Below are 23,757 nucleotides of genomic sequence, written 5' to 3' on the forward strand. Positions count from 1 at the left end.
TATAGATTTGCCAATTTTACCACAGAAAATGAGTGTGTGAGAGGGAGGGAGGGAAAGACTGTTCTTGCACTCTGTAATCAAGAGCAGAAATAACATCTCATTATAACCTTTAAAGAAAGGAGGCCTTTTAAACGAAATAGTAATAAAGCTGTATGGAATCACTTTGAAGACTTGGCCTTTGGTGGTGTGGAAAACGCTAACATCTGTCAGTGCCCTTCATCTACGATCAAGCTTCTACCAGAAGAATCTGAGGGCTTTATGCGTGTGCACGTCTGTCAGGTATATAGGTATACACTGCGCGACCAGATGTAGGTGAGAATTCTAAGGATGCGCGGGAAGCCACGTCTGACTTCCCAGGTGAGCTGGTGGTCTCAGACGGGGTGGGCTCATTAACTTCAGAACAGCCCATGTCAAGCCTAGTGCCTGTAGGATGGGTGTGTATATTCTCTCTCAGGCAAATGAATGCCTTTGAATTATTTCCCCTCGTGGTCTGGGGCACTATGGCTGGAACCTAAGGGAGTGTGGAGCTCCTCACAAGCACATAGAGCTGGGCTCGCACCTGCAGGAGCTCAGGCCCTGACTTGGAATCATGGCTGCTCCCTAGCACCGTGGATGTTTCCCGGCTTTCCGTAAGTCAGCTTAAACAGCATCATCCCTGTCCCTCGAGCTCACACAGGTTTCCCCCACTGACTACCCTGACTGCTCAAGAAGGACCCTGAGTCTTGGTCAGCCTGCTAGAAAGAAATATTTTAAAGATGGGAAATAAGTAATCCTTAGGATCTATTCCTATAAAGGAAGGAGGGAGGATAAAAAGGTACTATCTGGACAGAGACCAACACAGGTCTGTCCAAAGTTACCTTAGAACAAAGCCTCTAAAGATGAATAAAATGTTTCCTCAAAGCACACAGGAAAGCGAATACAGCCTACACGTCCGATACTGGCCCTGGGGTGGGGGGCGAGGTAGAGATAAAAGCAGAGCCAAATTTGGGGCACTGAGAGGACAGTGGTCAATGAAACAATGACAGGGAACTTGCCAGAAAGGGAACAACAAAGAGAACAGCCAGGAGAGGCAGCTCCCTGGACTCAGAGGGGAAGTCAGGCTGAGCTGCACACAGAGGCAGGGACTTTATTAATATATGTATTTGTCTAGCAAGGAGGTCTGGGGAAAGGACTGAAGAAAGGCAGGGAAAATCCCACATCATCTCTCTTCTGGCTGATATTTTCAATGCAGGGGAAGGGTGAGGGTGAACATTTATAAACTGGATAAGTAGCTTCAGACGTCTGTATATGATCATGTTAATGGTCACAAGCCACTTCTTAACGGTAATTAAACTATTTTTATTTAGGAACAAAATGTAGGATGCAAGTTCAGGCATGAAAAGGCGGGTGTGAATTGCCATCTGGAGGTACTTTTAGGTTCAGGAAATGCTAAATGACAGTAAGACAATGACTTTAGCCTGTTGATCTATGATCACTCATTAACAAGTATTTATTGAGAAATCACTATCATGGCAGATTCCATGCTATGCACTGGGAATATGGCAGTAAATGAAAAAGATACAGACCCTGTCCTCATGAATTTCTATGCTTTTGTTTGTTTGTTTGTTTTACATTCTATTTATTTTTAATTGTGGTTAAAAAAAAAATATATATATATATATAAACTCTGGGGGCACCTGGGGGGATCAGTCAGTGGGGCATCCGACTTTGGCTCAGGTCACGATCTCATGGTTCATGAGCTCGAACCCCACGTTGAGCTTGCTGCTGTCAGCGCAGAGCCCGCTTCGGATCATCTGTCCCCCTCTGTCTCTGCCCCTAACCCACTCTTGTGTGTGCTCTCTCTCTCTCAAAAATAAATAAAAACACTAAAAACTATATTTTTAAAAAATATATAAAACTTACCATTTAACTACTTTTAAATGGACAGCTGAGTGGCATTAAGGACATTCACGTTGTTGAGCCACCATCACCCCACTCCCAACCACACAACTCTTTTCATCTTGCAAAACTGAAACTACACCCATTAGGCACTAAGCCCCATCTCGCCTCCTCCAGCCCCTGGCAGCCACCATTCCACTTTCTGTCTCTATAATTTTGACAATGTAGGTACCTCATATAAGTGGAAGCATGCAGTATTTGTCTTTTGGTGACTGGCTCATTCTACAAATGTTCTTAAGGTTCATCCGTGTCATAGCATGTGCCAGAATTTCTGTCCTTTTTAAGGCTGAGTGATATTCCACTTATGTGTGTACTGCATTTTGTTCACCCTTTCATGCCACCAACTGTGCGTTCCCATTTTACATTCCCACCAACAGTACGTAAGTGTTTAACAGCATTTTACAGTCCCACCAACATTCCCACCAGTAGTGCGTAAGTGTTCGAATTTCTCCACATCCTCACCAACACTTGTTGTTTTTCTTCCTTCCTTTTTTTTTCTTTTGATAGTAGCCAGCCTAATGAGTGTGACCTGTGGTTCGTTGAGACTATTTATGCTTTACCACAGAATCTCCTGGTCTATGAGAAATCCTATGAACTCTAGTATGTGTTTATGTCTGTGTCCCAGCCTTTTGGGAATATCTTTGTTATTAACACCTAACCCAAAAAGTACCAAGGGTATGTGTCCATGAAAAGTGCCCCAACTCCACCAGTAGGAAGGGCCTTGGGGGCACCTTAGAATAAGAGGGAGGGAGTATAGCTGCTAAACCCCAACAGGCCAGCTTCTCAGGGAATCTGGTACTACATAGAAGGCAGGGCTCCCCTGGGAAATGTCTAACGCCTGTTTCCCTGATTCATCATAGGAGGGGATATTGGTCCACAACCCCCAACAAGACCCACTAAAGGGGAGAGAGCAGATGAGTAAGTAAATTGATGCAGTGATGTTTTACAACAGGGATCAAAAAAGTGGGCAGGATGTGGGAATAACAAAATCCTATAATTCAAATTTCTCTAGCGCTGATTTTGTTTCTCATCTTTCCTTGTTTATTTTAGAGACAACGAGAGAGCACATGCATGAGTGGGGGATGGGGCAGAGGAAGACAGAGGAGCCAAAATCAAGAGCGGGATGCTCAACCGACTGAGCCACTCAGGTGCCGGCAAATTACTTCAGCGCTTCTAATGTTTCTAACATTTTCACTTGTATTCATCTCTTTTACAACCATGCCTTTGGCTACATTACTGCTTATCAATGAGCACAAGGTGGAAAAGGAGAGAGGCTGAGTCAGGGGCTTTGCTCCTTTGAGATCCTGTTTAGAGACCCGAAGAATGTTGAAGCTGGAAGGAACTTCAGACATTTTAATTCAATGTTCACTTGACAGGTGAGGAGACTGGTGAACTAAGTGGCGTTTGGGAAGGAGAAGTAGAACACCACCCTCTTGTGCTATAAGGAAGGACAAACAATCTGGGAAGTGCTGGGGTTAGAAACCAAAGAAATGGTTCTGTGATAACATTGACTCAATTGTTAACCTTTCACACAAATTCTAGATCGGCTGCTGTATGATCTTATTCCACAAAGCCTCTAGAACATATTCATGAAACATACCCTATAAATAGGATTTGGGGCGCCTGGGTGGCTCATTCGGTTAAGCGTCCAACTCTTGGTTTTGGCTCAGGTCATGATCTCACGGTTTCGTGAGTTTGAGCCCCGCACTGGGCTCTGTGGTGACAGTGTGGATCCTGCTTGGGATTCTCTCTCTCTCTCTCTCTCTCTCTCTCTCTCTCTCTCTCTCTGCCTCTCCCCCACTCATGCTGTCTCTCTCTCAAAAATAAATAAATAAACTTTGGAAAAAAAGAATGTGTAAATTTGAAGACTTGGTTGTCCTATAAATACATATTTTCTTATAGATGGATTTAATCCCCCCAATTAGTTGCATAGAAAAGGCAATGAGCTTGTTTCATCCTCCCATAAAGGAGCAGGACCCCAAAGATAGCTCTCCTTTTTTCAACGTCTGCTGCAAGGTAGATTGAAATGAATATAAAAACTGGGGAGAAAAGCCCATGGTGTTGTCCATGTACGAGCAGTGGCACTTGGCCACCAGCAGGCAGAGTCAGAAGTGAGCACTCCGTTTCTGTGGACCAATGGTGAATGTGGTTCCACGTTGATGCCAGCACCGGACAATGTCCCTCATGACAGGCAGGAGTTCCTAGTTGGCAGGGCAGGTCAACAGGGAGGCCTGGAGGGGGCTTTAAGCGGGGGGGGGGGGGGGAGCATCAGAAGGCCAGAAAATGTCCCTGACTTTGTGACAGCAGTAAAGGGTCTTCATAAGTCCATCACTTAATATGTGGGAAACTGAGTCCAGGAAAAGTGGAGGGACTTGCTCAAGGCCCTAGAATCTATGGGTGGCAAAACTAAGATGATTCTCTCTTCTGATTTCCATGCCTTCTTAACTTTTACACTGGAGAAACCTTGTGCCATGCTGTGATTTAGCTGCGGCACTTTAGGGGAGGTAGCAGATCCACAGCGGATTGTACGTACTGAGAACCTGCAGCAGGCAGCATTACAACCGACTTACCCAGAAATATACAACCTACGCCCCCATTTCTGCTGCTAAGAAAAATTCAGCTTGGTGAGTGGAGGGGGCTTAAGGCTTTTCTTCTGTAGATGGAACATAGTTGGTTAAGGACAGTGGCAACTATTACAATGTGTGAAGCATACTCAGCACATCCTTGGTCTTCATACTGGGTTTCTCAGTGCATTAAATTACCTACAAGTCTTAAAAACCCTTCCTGCCTCCCCTCTCTTCCATTCTTGCGAGAGATTCTGATCTCACTGGTCAAGAATCACCGCTCTCGTGGGGCGCCTGGGTGGCTCAGTCGGTTGAGCGGCCGACTTCGGCTCAGGTCATGATCTCACGGTCCGTGAGTTCGAGCCCCGCGTCGGGCTCTGTGCTGACAGCTCAGAGCCTGGAGCCTGTTTCAGATTCTGTGTTTCCCTCTCTCTGACCCTCCCCCATTCATGATCTGTCTCTCTCTGTCTCTCTCTGTCTCAAAAATAAATAAACGTTAAAAAAAATTAAAAAAAAATAAATAAAAAAGAATCACTGCTCTTGTGAGCCAGTTATGGACTATAACGTGTCACACCCCTTTGCTGTTTGCTGTGCTGGGGCAGACAAAAGGTTAAAAACCATGGATGTTGGGTTCTTAGTAACTAGTCACGGGAGTCTCTGCTCCTCTCACACTGCTGATCAAATCACTTCCTAGCACCTTCTAGAACAATCCTTGTAGACTAACAGAAATATAATGCAAATTCATATGTAATTCTACATTCTCTATTAACCACAGGAAAAGGAAAGAGGTGGAATTAATAACAACGTATTTAACTCAACATATCCAAAATATTGCCATTTCAACTAGTAAATATATTTTATGATATATTTCAAATTTTTTTATACTAAATCCTCAGAATCTGATGTGTATTTTATACTTTAGCACATCTCAATCCACAATTAGCCACATTTCAAAAGTTCAATGGCCACAAATGGCTAGTGGTTACCATGTGGACATAGAAGTACCCTTGTCTCTCTCAGGGACATAAGTGACTCCAATTTCTCCATACCGCCTCAGGCCCTTTCCTTTCCAAGTTTAATGCTTCTACTCTGGTCCTAATTCTATCCCAACGCTCCTCCATTAGTCATCACGTAATTATTACCAAGGGCCTACCCAGTGCTGGGTATTCATGTTAACTTATGAGGATGAAAAGATGAATCAGCCACAGAGCTTGACTTCCAGGAGCTCTCAGTTTAGTGGGAAATGAAGGTACAGTATAAGAGAATTCGATGAAGGATTTACACACAGATACGTACAAAGGGATGCTGAGGAAGGACTTTCTGGGGCTCCAAGGGGCGTTCACATAGATGGGACGTTTCTTTTGAGTTTTAAGGAATGAGGAGAACCTGTGGGAGGGCAGGGTAAGGTGTTTCAGCCACAGAGAAAAGCATTTTCAAGACAAAAATAGGACGATCTGCCTCCTTAGAAAAGGCAAGCGTCTAGCAGGGCAAGGAGTGGCAGGTGGGAGAGTGGGGCTGCGGACGCCCGTGGACAGAGTTACTGTGGGGTTGCTGTCTAAGCAAGGAAACCCTGTGCCAGGCTGTGACACAGACTGGAGAGGACAAAGAAGTAAGGAGAGCCTGAAGGAAGGAACGAATAAAGGGGGTGGCAGTATGCCTAGAAAGGAGGGGAATGTACAATGAATGAAAGAAACGGAGGAGCATTATTTTCTGAAGACACCAGGCTTTATGATGGAGGCTAGACAAAGGGCCTAAGAGTTAAGGCTTTCCAGGCCCAAACTCACTAGGCTCAGGTCCTCAGGGCCACTAGCATGGCATTTACACAGCACTGTTACAAACTGTAGTGATCAGAGAGCACAAATGGCTTCCTTCCCTGCAGAATCAATGGGGCTACCTATGCCTTAATCTAGGCAGTAGCCAGAATCAAGCTAAATCACTTCCAGGATTGCTGGGTGAGTCACACCTGTGTGATGCAGCAGGTGCTGGGGAGCAGCTGGCCAGCTCCATCGGATGATGTGGTAGCTTATTTAACCTTGGGTTTCCTGGAAGAAGGCTCTGGAACTCTCAGGTGAGAAGAAGGCAACAACAATAACATGACTCCCACAGTGAGCAGGAGCCTCTAGGACCCTCTGGAAAAGCTGAGGCAGGGAGATGAAATGGCTGGAAGATCACATAGCTAGGAATAGGCAGAGCCAAGAACAGAATTTACCCCCTGGGCCACCGAAGCCACGATGCAATCAGTACAGCAGGTGTTATGGAGAACTGTTTACCCTGTCAGCAAACTCAAGTGGAAAGGAGAACATTAGGCTAGAGACACATCAACCAGTAAAACTGTGTTCGTGGGCCAAAGGGGTTCAGTTTAGTAGCAATAAACAAGGTACTCACACGGTGAAATATCCACAAAGTTTGGGTCGATATTATGCAGCAGCTCCTTTCTGGGGGATGGGCTTCCTTCACTAGAAGAGAATTTTTTAGAACACATTAATTTCCTCTCTCAAATCAATATGATGATTTTTAATATTTCCCTTTCTTGCACTACAGGAAATAACAAACCTGCCAATTAACAACTTTGTCATGCATTCAGAGATCTCTAAAATCTGCAGTTGGTGCGTCTTCAATTCATCATTTGTCTCCATGATAGTAATGATGAACATCTGATAAGACTTTCAGTGTCAAGTATTATGACAATTAAAAAATAAGAGTACTGTGATCCTTGGGGCACCTGGGTGGCTCAGTCGGTTAAACGTCCAACTTCGGCCCAGGTCATGATCTCACGGTTCGTGAGTTCGAGGCCCGCATCGGGCTCCGTGCTGACAGCTGGGAGCCTGGAGCCTGCTTTGGATTCTGTGTCTCCCTCTCTCTCTCTCTCTGCACCTCCCCTGCTTTCTCTCTCTCTCTCTCAAAAATAAAATAAAAGATAAAAAAAATTAAAGACTCCTGTGACCCTTTGCAATGAACGATGTGGCTGTATTTATACGCGGTCGTTCCTTACAAAGGGGCAATGAGAACCCAAGTTGTTCTGTGTAGGCTTCACGCTGATCATTCACAGGGAGACGCGGAAAGAACATCTGCCAGGATAGCAGCATCAATACTACTATCACAACCTACATTAGTGGTGAACAGAAACTTGGGGATCACAGACCAACCCCTTATGTTACAAGTAAGGAAGGCACAAAGTTATTGGTCAAATCGTAGATCATGTGACTCTCAAAATGGTGTTCTCAAAAAATTGAGAGCATTAACACCACCAGATGTATGTGGGGAGTGCATGATGCACCCAGGACATTTGCTAGTATGTACTCAGCCTTATGTACGAAGTTGTTAGATGCAATTTCAACTGTGGGGAGAGGACTATTTGAGAACCCAATAAAAGGTTGCAAAGTACTACTTGTTAACACTGTAGGCTTTGTATACAACTGAATAATCATTAAGGTCCCTGATGTAACCAAGAGGACATGGTTTCAGGCAGCCCAATAGCCACACCCCAAAATCACAGGTAGCTATCAGCAGCAATGGCTTAGGATTTCAAGGCCCATAGAATTGTGTATTTGCCAAGTAAAAAAAAAAATATTTTTTAGCAAAATTTAATTAATTAAGAAAACTCCAAGCTTCAACTACCATCAGCTTTATGAAATAAAGACGATTTTAACAGCCAAAAAGGTAGGAAGAATATGATCTCAGAATAAATGACAGCTCTTCAAAGTGAGTGCTTTTAACTTTAGTATTCTATAAGATTTCCTTGTTCTCTACTCCATAAAACACACCAATTAGAGACTGGGAGGGAAATACACAGGGATGTCTCTAGTCCTGCAGGCACCAGAGGCAGGGTTGCTGGGGAGAGGGGGCTATTTCCCAGGACTTTTCTCATTTTCTTCCTGAGGCAACTAACTATCTGATTGTCCTGGAGACTGTCAACCAGTCCAAAATGATAGGAACTAGAGTTTGATTCCAGAAACTCTGAAAAAAAATATATTTTTTTCAGCAAAGAAAATGGTAAACATGAGAAAATCTAAACAGGATGATGATGATGATGATGATAATGATGATGTCTAATTTGTGGGTTCAAAGTAAATAGAGTTAAAATCTGGATGATAATAATAGCAAGTAAGTCAGGAGGGGAAATCAGAATGGATGCATTTTATAAAGTCTTATCATTCAGAAAAAGTTAATACTATTGATGAGATTTACAGTTAGCTAAGTAAAATCTGCATGTTAAAATTTTAAGGTGACTTAAAAATAAAGATAGAATTTTTCGGGGCGCCTGGGTGGCGCAGTCGGTTAAGCGTCCGACTTCAGCCAGGTCACGATCTTGCGGTCCGTGAGTTCGAGCCCCGCGTCGGGCTCTGGGCTGATGGCTCAGAGCCTGGAGCCTGTTTCCCATTCTGTGTCTCCCTCTCTCTCTGCCCCTCCCCCGTTCATGCTCTGTCTCTCTCTGTCCCAAAAATAAATAAACGTTGAAAAAAAAAAAAAAAGATAGAATTTTTCTGGACTACCTAAAAACAAAACAAAATTCATTCAATTCAAAAAAATATCCAAAAACGTCAGGGCCAAGATATTAGTACATAACCACTTGTCTTTAAAAGCAAAGTTCGGGGCGCCTGGGTGGCGCAGTCGGTTAAGCGTCCGACTTCAGCCAAGTCACGATCTCGCGGTCCGTGAGTTCGAGCCCCGCGTCAGGCTCTGGGCTGATGGCTCAGAGCCTGGAGCCTGTTTCCGATTCTGTGTCTCCTTCTCTCTCTGCCCCTCCCCCGTTCATGCTCTGTCTCTCTCTGTCCCAAAAATAAATAAACGTTGAAAAAAAAAAAAAAAAAAAAAGCAAAGTTCACTGGAATACCCCAAAGCATTAGGCACAGTTAAATAAAGGATATTTTTCTAATAACTTTTAGAAAAAGTTTCTCTGTATGTTACTCATTCATATTTTTTTCATTACTCAGAAGAGTCACAGATATTTCAAAATAAGGAAACTACAAAGAAGAGATGACGTTTGGAATACCTGAGTTTGTGAGTAATCCTGGTGATGGATTAGGTCCTGGAAAAATCTCCACAGGCAGAATCACCATGATGCAAATAGGAACAAAAACAACAACAAAACCCAAACAAAAAACAACCAATTCTCTTGAGCATGTTATGATACTACTTTTTAAAATGTAGTCATTGGAATATTTTGAAAAGGATGTGGTTACGGATATGAGGCAAGAAGACAGTATGTGATCAGTAAATAAAACAGTGATCAAACACCCTTAGTCACTCCAAGAAATTTATTAAATAAACCAAAGAAACCAAATGTACATTTAGGGACTGAGTAAAATACCATAAATCTTGGGTTACTCCCCCTCAAAATATAAATTAAAAGCCCAGACAAGTTCATGTACTAATTCCTTGGGGCTAGCCTTTTGGGAAATGATGGATTTTAGAAATATCTCCAGGTGGATTTTTAAAAAGATACATACCTACATGGGAAGTAATTATGGAAATATGAAAAAAAAATATACACCAAACTGTTAACTGGGGGGGGGGGATGGATGGGTGGAGTGAGGTTATGAGGACTTTTAATTTTTATAACTAGTATGTATTATGATAATTGGGACATTTTTAAGATTTTTTAAAAGTAGTATATAATTTCTAAAAATTTCTAAGGCCCCACAAACACATCTAAAAGCGTAACAAGGGGGAAAACTCAGATATTTTACAGGATTTTAAAGACAGGAAAAACTATCCAAACTAGGACATACATGTAATATTTAAAAATGTTAACTTCTGGAATGTGATTGTATTCTACCTACTTATAATGTAGTTATCACAACGATTGATCATGTAATTCCCTCTCAGGAGTCTGAGAATTCCCATGCACATTTAAGAACAGGATTGCTTTTACCAAAACGGAGAAAACACAGTAATGGGTTTAGAGTCACTGGGTTCTCAAATCTCAACACTAAAGGCTTTGTTTCAATAATGGGTGTAGGGTCTTCATGCCTGAGAAGGAGGGGAGGAGAGGGGACGATGGGGAGGGAGGGAGAGAAGATGGAGGAAGAAAAGGCGGGGGTGGGGGGGTGAGGGGGGAGGAGGAAGAAGAGGGAGAAGGAAACAAGGGGGTAGGGAGAGAGGGAGGGACTGTGGGTTTCCTTTAACAGCTATGCTGCACTAAGTTACCGGTACAGTTTCACGAAAGTGATTATGCACACACATATACACATAAGAACACAGGAGAACCCGGCAGGTGAGGGTTGTTGGGGAGTCGGGTGATAAATGGGGATCTCAAAGACCAGCCCTGCAAGCTCCATAGTATTGCATAGGGAATAGTTTAGAGTCATGATTCTCAAGTGACCAGCAAAGGGCAGAGAACTACTGGTCACTATAGAGGTGTAGCCCAATAATGACGATGCCTGGAAGGAAGAATAAACACCTCCCTGACTCGGCTCAGCTCCCAGGAGGAACTCGGTTTCCCCAGAACCAAGAAACTGGACTCCAGGGCTCTGGTTACTGGGAGAAAAATCTCTACCACTGGATTAATAAACTGACATTCTCTTTTTAGATTAAAAGAGGAAAATTCAATAAACAGGCACCTGTTTTCAGTGCAGTTTAAAATACTCTTAAAGGCTCACAAATCCTTGATCATCTAAAGTTGAGTAGTCTCTAATAATCATATAAAAGATCTCACTCCTGTACCTGGAGAGAAAAATGCTTAGGCTTTTCTTTTTTTATCTTTTCCTCTTCCTGTGTATTTTTAGGGCAAACCTCTTGCACTGCCGTCATAATGCCATCCTTTCTTCTGTGCGCCTCTGGAAATTTTTGTCACCAATAACCTCTACTTTTTTATGCAGTTTTTCCACGTATTTATATATTTATTTTACCTTTAACCATCATATCTTCTCTTCACCATTAAATGTCTCCGAACAGTATTGTAACTGAAGTTATTCTCACTTTATCTCACATTAGAATTACCCGAGGAGCGGGGCACCTGGGTGGCTCAGTCAGAAAAGTGCCAGACTTTCGCTCAGGTCATGAACTCGTGGTTTGTGGGTTTGAGGCCCATGTCAGGCTCTGTGCTGACAGCTGAGAGCCTGGGGCTGCTTCTCATTCTGTGTCTCCCTCTCTCTGCCCCTCTCCAACTCATGCTCTACCTGTGTCTCTCTCTCTCTCTCTCTCTCTCTCTCTCTGTCAAAAATAAATAAAAATAAAGAATTACCTGAGGAGCTTTCACATCCAGATGCTCCGACTACATCTTGTAACCAGAAAGATCACTGTGGGGCAGAACCCAGGCATCAGTACTTTTTTGAACTCCTAGCTGATTCCAGTGTGCAACCGAGAGGCACTGGGTTGTGACCACTGTTCTGGAACAGAGCTATTCAAACATTAATGTACATGCAGATCCCTAGGAGATCCTGTTAAACTGTGGATCTGATTTATTTGAGCAGGTGGGGCCAGGAATCTGCATTTCTAGCAGGTTCCCGGGTAGTATGGTTGTTGCTGGTCTGAGGACCACACTTTGAGTAGCGAGATTGGAGAAAGTCCCTTGGAGCCCTGCTACACAGGACTGGAACTCCTTCAGCGTTTCCTAAATTAGAAATTCATTTAGTTTAGACCTGATTCTAGAGCGATGGTTCTTGACCCTGGCTACACAATGCAATCACCTGGGAAGCTTTAAAACATACTGATGCATGAGTTCCACCAAAAGAGCGTGATCTCATTGACATGTGCTTCAGCCTGGGCATGCAGATTTATAAAAGTAATTTGTTTTAAATTAGCTTTATTAAAATATAATTTACAAATCATACAATTCACCCATTTAAAGTGTTCAGTTAGGGGGTGCCTGGGTGGCTCAGTCGGTTAAGCATCCCACTCTTGATTTTAGCTCAGGTCATGATCTCACTGTTTGTGAGCTTGAGCCCTGCAACAGGCTCTGTGCTAACAGGGCGGAGCCTGCTTGGCATTCTCTCTCTCCTCTCTCTCTGTCCTTCCCCCATGCTCTCTCTCTCTCTCTCTCTCAAAATAAATAAACATAAAAAAAATAAAGTGTATGGTTAAATATTTTTAGAGTATTCAGAATTATAAAATAACATCTAATAAAACAAAATCGAATTTTATTTTTTTCCCCTACTAAATAAAAATTATGTACCCTCTCAGAAGCCCTAGGCAATCACTAATCTGTAGCATTCCTTCAGATGTGCCTATTCCAGACATTTTATAGAAATGGGATCATAGAATATGTGGTTTTATGTGACTAGCTTCTTTAACTAAGTGTAATGTTTTCAAGGTTCATCCATGTTGTAACATTTATCAGGTACTTCATTCCTTTAAATGGCTGAATAATATTTCATTGTACGGATATAACATGTTTTCTTTATCCACCCATCAGTTGATGGACATTTGGTCCACTTTTTGGCTATTATGAATAATCCTGTTATGGCTGCTCATGTACAAGTTTTTGTATGGACCCTTGTTGTCATTTCTCTTGCATATATACCTAGGACTGACTTGCTGGATCATATGGTAATTCTATATTTAACATTTAAAGACCTGCCAAACTGTTTTCCAAAGCAGCTGTGCCATTTACACTCTCACCAGCCCGGTATGAGCATTCCAATTTGTCCACATCCTCAGTATCACTTGTTAATGTCTGTCTTTTTTTTTTTTTTTTTCAACGTTTATTTATTTTTGGGACAGAGAGAGACACAGCATGAACGGGGGAGGGGCAGAGAGAGAGGGAGACACAGAATCGGAAACAGGCTCCAGGCTCTGAGCCATCAGCCCAGAGCCTGACGCGGGGCTCGAACTCACGGACCGTGAGATCGTGACCTGGCTGAAGTCGGACGCTTAACCGACTGCGCCACCCAGGCGCCCCAGTGTCTGTCTTTTTGATTATAGCCATCTTAGTATGAGGTGGTATCTCACTGTGGTTTTGATTTACATTTTCCTTTTCATGTGGATATCGACTATTTGTATAGCTTCTTTGGAGAAATGTCTATTCAGATACTTTGCTCATTTTTAAATTGGATTATTTGTCTTTTTATAATTTGTAACTGGGTTGTATATATTCTGGATATATTCTGGATGCAAGTCCCTTATCAGATACATGATTCGTTAATGTTCTCTCCAAGTCTCTGGGGGTTTTTTTTGTTTGTTTTTTTGTTTTTGTTTTTGTTTTGTTTTGTTTTGTTTTTTGCTTTCTTGATAGTACCATTTGCAGAACAAAGGTTCAAAATTTTTGATGTGTTCCAACTTATCTATTTTTCCTTTTGTTGCTTTTGGTGTTTTATCTATGAAACCAGGGCTTAATCCAGGGTCGCAGAGATTTACTTCTACATTTTCTTCTGAGAACATTATAGTTTTAGCTCTTACACTTAGGTCTCTGACCCATTTTAAGTGAATTTTTGTGTATGCTGTGAGGTAGGGATCCAATTTCATCCTTTCACATGTGGATATCCAGTTATCCCAGTACCATTTATTGAAAAGGTTATTCTTTCCCAGGTGAACTATCTTGGCACCCTTGTCACAAATGCAGCTGATTCTAACACACAGCTCAGGGTGAGAATCACTAATCTTGAGACTTGTTACAGGAAGTCACATGTGATTATATGTTCTAACTTCCTGATTTTCTTCAATAGAGCAAAAGATGGGTGACTAGCTTCTAGGACACTTATGTAATGAGCCCATGTATAATGACAATGGCTTCCCCTTGAAAATACATCCTAGGTCCTCAGAAAGTACCTTAGGAAACTCATTGATAACTCCCTACCATCAGTCCCTTTAAAACACCCCTGTATAGGGATATAAGTACCTTGAACACAATTGTTTTGCATATGATGCAGTTTCTTCCCCAGAGATATGTGTACCAAAGTGAGATGGAAAAAAAAGTGTTTTGTGTGTTCATGACACAGTCTTCAGTGAAATCAAATGTGTGATCACCACAATCTTATACATAAATAGTGGCTTCATCAAACTCATAAATGCTTATGGGGATGGATTATTGTTATACTACAACATGTGTTAGCTTCTATCTTCTTTATGTATCTATGTATTTATAGGTAATGTGACAAATATTGTAGTACCTCATGATAATTTTGTACCTTATACTGTTTGGAAGTTTTATTTCCACACAACCAAAGCACTAGAAAGTAGACTGTGAACTGCTTCAGTAGTTTGTGGTCCTCCTCCTGACCAGTTCTCAAGACCTCACTCTCTGACATGCAGTCCTGCACAGTCTGTAAGGGCATAGCCTTTCAGGGTCTTCATCTCAAGTCCACAAGGCTCTAAAATCCAGAGCCTTTTTTTCCCACTCACTAGCAGAGGGTGGATAAAAGTACCTTCTTAGAGAACTGTTTTGAGAATTCAATGAGGTAGCCTACATAAAGCACATACACATAAAGCTTGAGATACAATATGTGCTGAATAAGCTGGTAGCTTAAAAACAAGAACACCTTTATTGCAGAATGGGATCGTGACTCTGTGGACATGGAAAGAATATAACCACACATACAAGACTATAACCTGAGACACGCATATAAGAATAATATGGAACAGTGGAACATTTATATTCCCAACCATTCTTCTTGCTGGTAAGAATTCCCCTTATGAAATATACTGGTGTAGCTATAACTTCAGTTTCTAAGACGTGTAACATATTCTCTCCCATGTGAGACTCTTGTTTAAGAAAAGTATCAGTGTCAAAAATAGCTAAGTCGCAGTCTACTTATCATGAACTGCATATAAAAAAGATATAATGTCATCTGTTATCTAGGGATTTTCTCTATTTTTCAGATTAAAGGACATGGTGTAGTTTGCTATACAAGCAACACTATCTTCATTAGGTTGTTGATTCCATTTGTGAAATTTAAATCTCTGAATAATGACTGATGATGTTTGTGGGAAATGAGTTTTCAATAATCACACAAGTTCATGTAAATGACCTCATTTTATTATGGCAAGGTAATGGAAGTTTTTACTATGGCAAATGTTTGGGCTCCAGACTGATAGGGACAAAGCAGAGCTCTCTAATTAGCTTCTTAAGATAGGCACCTAAAGGACTGTTCAAAGATCTTTGCTGTGCAATGCTCACTACCCACCCCAGCTTACATTAATGATTATGGCAGTAAGTAGGCAAAGAACTCTGTGAAGAAAAAGAACCGTAGCATGTTGTTCGTATTGACCGCTTAATGACAGAGACCTACCTCTAAACCAGTGAAATGGGCATGTTTCGTCCATGTCTGTAACAGCCAAACTGGAGTTTGGTTGCAGTTTTATATTGCAGTTTGTTTTGTCCAGGCTACTTTGAATAACAGTAGCTAGTATTAATAGAGCATTTATTATGTGCCACATATCACTTTAGATGCTTTACATGTATTATTGTATTTAATCCTTGACACTAGGACATAGATACAACCTTGGCACGGAGAAACTAAATGATTTGCAAGATCATGTGGTTTGAACAGGTGATAGAATTGGGTTTGAGACTCAGGCAAATTAACTCCTGAATTCCCAACTTCTCACCACTATGCTAAACTGTCTCCTTAGTAAGATGTGGGCGTGGCCTCACTATCGCCTTGAATGTGTTACGTTTCCATTCATTCAGCTTATTTTCAAGGCTCTATTACCAAATATCTCTATTAACTTCAAATGCCTCCACTAACAAAAGAGATAATCATTTCCTCCACCCTCTTCTCTTAAAAACTTACATAATGTGGTATGCAGTTAATTATCTTTGATGACATTTTAGTATTCAATTTTAACTTATCTCAAATTTCATATTCTCCGGATTTGCTTTAAAAATAACAGGACACTGATCAGTGACTAGTTTCCAATACGCTATAAATATTTTCTAAAAGTCTACAGTTTCAGACACTGAGATCACAGCACTGTCCATTTATAAATAGAGTTTCCAGTGTTTGACTTTCATTTTCCAACTAGTTGAAGGGTGGGGCAGTAAAACATTCCCCATAAATAGATGAAATGCTATTAAATTCCATACTCATTTTGCCACTAGCTGCTGACCATCTGTCATAAAAAGCCACACCCTGAAAAGCAGTATCAAATATTTAGAATAGAAATAGGCATGATGGTATTTTTGCAGATGAGATTTTGAAAAAAAAAAAAAAAGTTACTGATTAAAAAACTCAAGAAACACCCGCATGGTAATATCCGTCCTGTTACCTCCTTGTGAGCATCATCATCATCGTTACCACCTTCATCTTGAGCAACTGAGCTGTGACCGTATTCCAGGCACTACGCTAGCTAGGTGTTTTATACATAGTCTTTCACTAAATGCTCACGTAAGTGCCTGTGAAGTAGGTACTCCTAATGTTACATTTTACACATGAGGGAACGGACGCTTATAGATGGTAAGTAACTTGCCCAAGGTCACACAAATAACAAATGGAAGAGATAAGACCTAAATCAGATCTAACCACAAAGGTCACATTTTTAGCCGTTATACAGTTGACCCTTTAACAACTTGAGGATTAGGGGTGCTGACCCCTGTGAAGCCAAACCTCCATGTACAACTTCTGACTCCCTCAAAACTTAATTACTAATAGCCTACTGTTGACCAGAACCCTTGCCAATAACATAAGTGGTTGATTAACACATGTATTATATGTTATATGTGGTATATACTATGTTCTTATAACCAAGTAAACTAGAAAAAACAAAATACATTTGCTGTACTGCGCTGTATTTATATTTAAAATTCTGTGTATAAGTGGACCCATGTGGTTCAAACCTGTGCCATTCAAGGGTCAACTGTACCAGTGAAATTCCTGGAGGGACTTCCTTTCCTTGTTATGTGGGTCCAGGTGACTGGGTTTGCATAAATCCCATGTTCCTTAAAAAGTCATTTTAACATGCATACATAACCATGAATAAAGAATTTAGGCATGGGACTTACAAGATTTTGACTAAATGTGGTGAGGAAATATGTAACTTAAATTCACTTGATATAAAGTTATATATGGAGAGATTGTTTTCATGTATATTTTTATTAAGAAATCTTATTAAATTTTTAAAGTAGGCTACTTAAGAAATAAGTAATATTACTAAGAATAACTGCATCAGTCCCCTAAATATCATCTTTTCCTATTCATTACTGAAAAATAATTGGTAGGACTTCTGAGTTAGTCTCAGGGCAAACCAGCAGGGCCTAATATGCCTTTCTTCCAATTTCCATGATAATACCCATGAAGAATTACAAAAAGATGAAAACTGGCAAGCGCACTGGAAACTAAAGACCAGATGCCAAAGTCTCCAGGGGATTTTCACTAATGCCAGTGCTGAAGACATGAACAACATATTCTTGAATTCTACCATAAGAATCAAAACCTGGTCCCAAAGAAAACAGAAAAAGATGGATTTGCTTTGTCTACCTCTAACTATGGGACTCAGAGATCACACTACAGATAAAAAGGGCAATGAACTCCCATTAGCTGTCTTCAGAACTAGCCCGTCACGGTTTTTCTTCCCTCACTCCCAGTTACATCCCCCCCCGCCCCCCGCCCCATGTCCACCAAGGCAGCAAACACTAGCCTCCACGAGAGGAAACAGAAGAAACTAGACATAATATGGAACATCCTTGCATGTGAACCCACCTGACCAAAGGGGGTAAAAAAATCTGAACCAAACCTCAGAGCGCTACATACTGTGGGCTTAGGGTAGAAGCAGATTTACTAAAAACATCGGTAGAGAATCAAAGAATAATACGTCATTTCTTAAACATTTTGCTTTAACTTACAAACACATATATATTCCCTTGGCAGTCTTTGAATGCAGGGCTACTGGACAGAAGTACCTACCATCTTCATGACCATACTTACAACCATACTTATAATATGGTTGCACACTTACATGCTTCTTCTAGAGTTTCTAGGGCTGTTTTCTTAAACTGGAGCAAGAGCCTAAGAACATGTGAGTTTCAAGATTTCTGCAGAATAACGGTGGCCATGTAAATTTTAATCTCTCCACACATTCTCCCTAGAAACCATCTTGAAAAGGAAAGAAAGTAAAATCACTCCATGGCTAAAGCCTACAACACACGCGGGAGATAGAACGTGTTTAAACCCTGGATGGCTGTGAGGAAATAATCATCTGAGGCCTGAAGAGTCAGCACCAGTGTCAACTAGAGTAGAGTCAGGCTGGGATTATGCAAAAGAGGGTCAGGGAGCACAAGAGGGAAGGACTCACATTGTGCTTGGAAATATACACCCCAGAAATAGAGGGCCCCACCCGGAGTGATAAAAGATTGAGATACAGTTCTGATACCGAGTGGATCAGAGAACAGGTTACTGAGGGTTCAAAAGGAAGGGCTTGGACAGTGTGCAGGACAAGAGTGGCACTCTCAGGCAGGCACCAATTCTGACAGGAGCAGTTGGAAGGTGGATAGTAAAGGGAAAGAAGGAAGGGCAAAAGATCAGGGTCCTACTGAAACAACCGAGCATCATAGAAATCACAAGAAGGTGGACCAGAAAGACAAGGGACCATTTATTTATTTGTTTGTTTGTTTGTTTGTTTATTTATTTATTTATTTATTTATTTTAACGTTTATTCATTTTTGAGAGACAAAGAGAGACACAGCATGAGCAGGGAAGGGGCGGAGAGAGGGAGACACAGAATCCGAAGCTGTCAGCACAGAGCCTGACATGGGGCTTGAACTCACGAACTGCGAGATCGTGACCTGAGCCAAAGTTGGACGCTCAACCTACTGAGCCATCCAGGCGCCCCATGGGAACATTTATTTTTAAAAGTGCACTTCTTGGGGTGCCTGGGTGGTTCAGTCAGTTAAACATCTGACTCTTGGTTTCAGGTCAGGTCATGATCTCATGGTTCGTGAGTTCAAACCCAGCGTCAGGCTCCACACTCACAAGTGCAGAGCCTGCTTGGTATTCTCTCTCTCTCTCTCTCTCTCTCTGTCCCTCCCCCAAATAAATAAACTTTTTTTAAAAAAGTATATTTTATTTTGCAGTAAAAGAAGGTACTCTTGAACTAAGAAATAAATGAAACTATCCAAATCCCATCTGCACAGACTGCCTGCCCATCATGTCCAGGAAAAGCTGACCTATGTACATGTGAACAACAAAAAGAACCCAGCATCTAAACCAAGTTAATATGGGAGTTTAAAAAATAGGAGATGAGAATTAAAACTTTTGGGCAAATGAAAGCATTCTCCCCACTACAGCAAACAACAAACAACAACAACAAAAACAAAAGAAAGAAAAAGAAAGAAAAGAAACCCACAGAGCAGAAAAAAATGGTTACATGATATTTCAACATGAATTAAATAGAATTAAATCAGCAACTGCCAATATAAAAAAATATCATGAATCAAAAATTTTAAAACTCTGACAACGAACTAAGGGAAGAAACTAAAAGAAAAGACAAAATCTCATAAATGAAGGGATAGTATACATAACTGAAATTATGTGAAGGCATGTAAAGGATAAAAAATGAAAAGAGAGAAGATAATTATAATAAAGAAAAAGGGCCAGAGAGAAACACAAACAAAAGATATATAAATAAGATTCAATAATATCTATAATGGGAGTCACTGAAGAAGAAACACAAAACAGTAAAACATTTAAAACTATAATTCACAGCTCTCTGAAATGAAAGACCTGAATGTACAGACTGAAAGAACTCACTGTACATTTAAGAAAATTGACCCAGCACAGTCACTTTGAGACAGAGCTAGTAAATGTCTTAGACTTTAAATCATAATAATAGTAATAATTAAAATCTTCTGAGCCTCCAGGCAAAAGGACCAAATCACTTGAAAAGGAAATGAAATCAGGTTGACATTAAGCTTACCAACAGCAGCATAAAAAAACAAATAAAGAGTGGGATAACATTTTCAAGAAACTCAAGCAAAGAAAGTATGAAACAAGGATTTAATATCAGTTGAACTGTTTTTCAATTATCAAGGTTATAGAAAATGCTTCAATAAATATGCAAGAATTCAAAGAATCCTGAGAAATCTATTTAAGAATTAATTCCTTCAACTAAGAGATAGTTGAGAACATTTTAGAAAAGGACAAGGGGTTAGCAGGGAATATATTGTTCTAAAATAAAATTGTGAGTAAGGTTAGAAGAACAGTATCATGTATATTACATGCTCTGATTAGGTAGAAATAATAAAACTAAGAATAAAACTTGAAGAAAGGGTAAAACACGAGAGGTGAAAGTTCAATACGCTAGTTAGTTTCCTTGTAGGTAATAAGCAGAAGTCAAAGATGCCAGGTAGTAGAACCTAAGTAAAAGAGGAGGACTAAGAAAATTATATACAGATCCTCCTTGACTTATAATGGGTATATGTCCCAATAAACCCATTTGAAGTTGAAAACAGAATAAACTGAAAATGCATTTAATACACCCAACCTATGGAACATCATAGCTTGGCCTGCCTTAAATGCGCTCAGAACACTCACATTAGCTTACAATAGGGCAAATCATTGAACACAAGCCTATTTTACAACAAAGTGTTAAATACATCATGTAATTTAATAAATACTGTACTGCAAGTGAAAAACAAAATGGTTGTCCACGTATCAGTTGTTCATACTCTCAAGATTGCTTTGACTGGCTGCGAGCTTGCCAGCAGCATCGTACCGCATATTACTAGTGGGGGAAAAGATCAAAGGTCAAGATTTAAAGTGTGGTTTCTACTGAATGTGTACTATTTTTGCATCATCATGAAGTCAAAAAATTATAAACCAAGGACTGTCTGTAAAGATATTAGTATAATGGTGAACACTAGAATAAAATGTAACTCATTCTAAATATTAAAAGAACTAAAAAATCAAAGGTCAAAGATCTGAGTAAATATAACATAAAACAATACAACGAAGCTAGGAATAAAAATACCAGTCATAGCAATATATATAAACTCACCTCCTAAAATGAAATATTTTCTGATTGGATCAACAAGAAAAACCTAACACTGCACCTAACAACTACAGAATACACATTCTTTTCAAGTTCCCATGGCACAGACACCACAAAAGATCATATGTGGAGCCAAGCTCAAATTTAAAAGGACTCAGTAATAAAAGTATGTCCTCTGACTACAAGAGAATTAAGCTAAAAATCAATAACTAGAGAAAACCTAACACATTTGTAAATTAAGCAACATGCTTCTAGAGACTTAGGTCAAGGAAGAAATCACTTGCACTGTCCCCACTGTTATATTTACCACAAATTTTGACATAAATTCTGCCTTGTCAGATACCAGGATGGCAATCTCAGCCTTCTTTTTCGTTTGTAAGAAAACCTTTGCTATAATGGTACTTACCAGAAGACAATAGAGCAATGTCTATAGAATCTTGAGGAGAAGAGATTTGGCAAGAATTGTGAAATTATTATCTATGCTTGAAGGTAATTGATATTCTTTCATATGCAAAGATTTTTTAAAAAACTCATCATTTATGTACCTCTGCTGAAAATTACTTTAAAATACTAAGCAACCAACCAAAAGATTAATTAAAATTAGGAACTGAAGAATGGCGAACCTATATAATAAAAGGAATGTTGGTAACATTAAAGATAATTAAATGTACAGATCAACATATATAATTTCTCTATAGGTGGCTACAAAGTTGAATGCAGAAGAAAAGCTTTTTGAAAAGAAGAGTTATAAGATTCATAATATTATGTTTTAGAAAGCTGGGTCTACAATACCAGATTGAATTAACAAGCCCTTGAAAACAGAAAATAAGCAGGAAAATCTTGATCAAAAAAGTAAAGGCACAATAAAATTTTCTTTGAGTATTTCTGCTTGCAGCCAAGATGGAGTAGCAGGCAGAATAGACTTGCCCTCCTGCCTAAAACAACCTAAAGAAAACCAGAAAGAATAAATGAAACAAAAGTTTTCAAAACACGGAATACCAGGGAAAGGACAGTGATCCCTGAGAGGCAGGAAACAAAGGAGGTGAGTCAGGTCATTAACCTAGCTTACTACCTTGAGAGAGTTTCCAGGCCCTGGTGCAGAGAAGGGAAGGTAATAGCCCAACAGAATCTCTGAGTTGAGAAGGTAGAACTGAGGGTCTAGGGAGACTGAGGGAACTAAAGTACATAGGACAGAGCACCAGAGAAGAGAAAGCTGCACAGAAGGAGATTTGCAGAGGGTCCCATAAAGTACTTAGCTGAGCACTGATCAGATGTATGTGAGGGAACTACCCCAAACTGGGGAAAGAACCATCAGAAAGGATGAGAGGGAACAGTGCCCAGCATTTCACACAGAGTTGGGAATAGCACCTGCTCCCTCCAGCCAGATTCACAGAGCACCGTGTAGATTACTGGGGAGGTTCTGACTCAGTCGTGGAGAATAATTAGCCCTAGGCTCAGCACAGGTCTGGACCTGCCTAATAAATTATAGAGCAATACCCAGAAGGATCAAACTATTTCTAAGTAACTACATCTCAGAATGAAGCAAGAAGATTTATAATAATACATAAATATCTTGCACCTAATGAGGCAAAATGCATAATATCTGGCATCAAATCAAAGATTAAAAGTCATGGAAACGTGCCCCATTGTAAAGGGAATAATCATTTAGTCACAACCAACCAAGAACTGACATAGATATTGAAATTAGCAGAAGTCATTAAAAGTTACTTTAACTGTATTCTTTATGTTCATGAAGTTGACTAGACACATGGAGGACATAAAAAAGACCCAAATGAACTTATAAAAATGAAAACCTACAAAGGGTGAGATGAAAAATATGCTGAATAGAATTAATGGAAGATTAGCCACTGATAAAGAAATAATAAACTTACAGGTATAGCAATAAAATCTATCCAAAATGAAATAAAGAAGAAAAGTAATTTTTTAAAAAATGAAAAAGCATCAGTAAGCTAAGGGCAACTTTAAGTATCCAAGTAAGAAGACTGGATACTTTCATTCTTCCCAAATTAATATTAGGGTTTAATCTCATTCAATGTAATTTATAAAAAGTTTTTTTTTTAATTTAACAAAATAATTCTAGAGCTCAGAAAAAAATTTAAACGGTGGGACAGTGAAGAAAACTTTGCAAAGGAAATAGAATGGACAGGTGGATAACTATTTCTACCAGGTATTTAAACATACTCTAAAATGTATATTTACAACACATTACACATTACAACAGTGAGATGCTAACATGAGAGCAGCTAAGTGAGACTAAAACAGATGCACCAAGACAGATCACAGTAGTAACAAGAACTTAAAAAATAATTAAAGTGGTTCTATAAAGTGAAAATGAAAAGAGTATTTAATAATAATAACAATATAAATATTA

At 40.1% G+C, this 23,757-nt stretch overlaps 1 protein-coding gene across 3 annotated transcripts in view; it reads right to left on the bottom strand.

Annotated features, from left to right (window-relative positions):
- Positions 1–23,757, bottom strand: part of ARSB (arylsulfatase B) — a 169,439-nt gene that overhangs the window by 55,719 nt on the left and 89,963 nt on the right. For all 3 annotated transcript variants that reach the window (XM_047088414.1, XM_047088421.1, XM_047088429.1), the window contains exon 6: positions 6,888–6,958. In XM_047088414.1, coding sequence (XP_046944370.1) covers positions 6,888–6,958 — 71 coding nt within the window. The remainder of the gene's footprint in view (positions 1–6,887; positions 6,959–23,757) is intronic.

Source organism: Lynx rufus, unplaced genomic scaffold (genome assembly GCF_022079265.1).
Source record: "Lynx rufus isolate CCGP_SWC_20201006 ecotype Redwood Valley unplaced genomic scaffold, mLynRuf1.p SCAF_1, whole genome shotgun sequence".
NCBI lineage: Eukaryota > Metazoa > Chordata > Mammalia > Carnivora > Felidae > Lynx > Lynx rufus.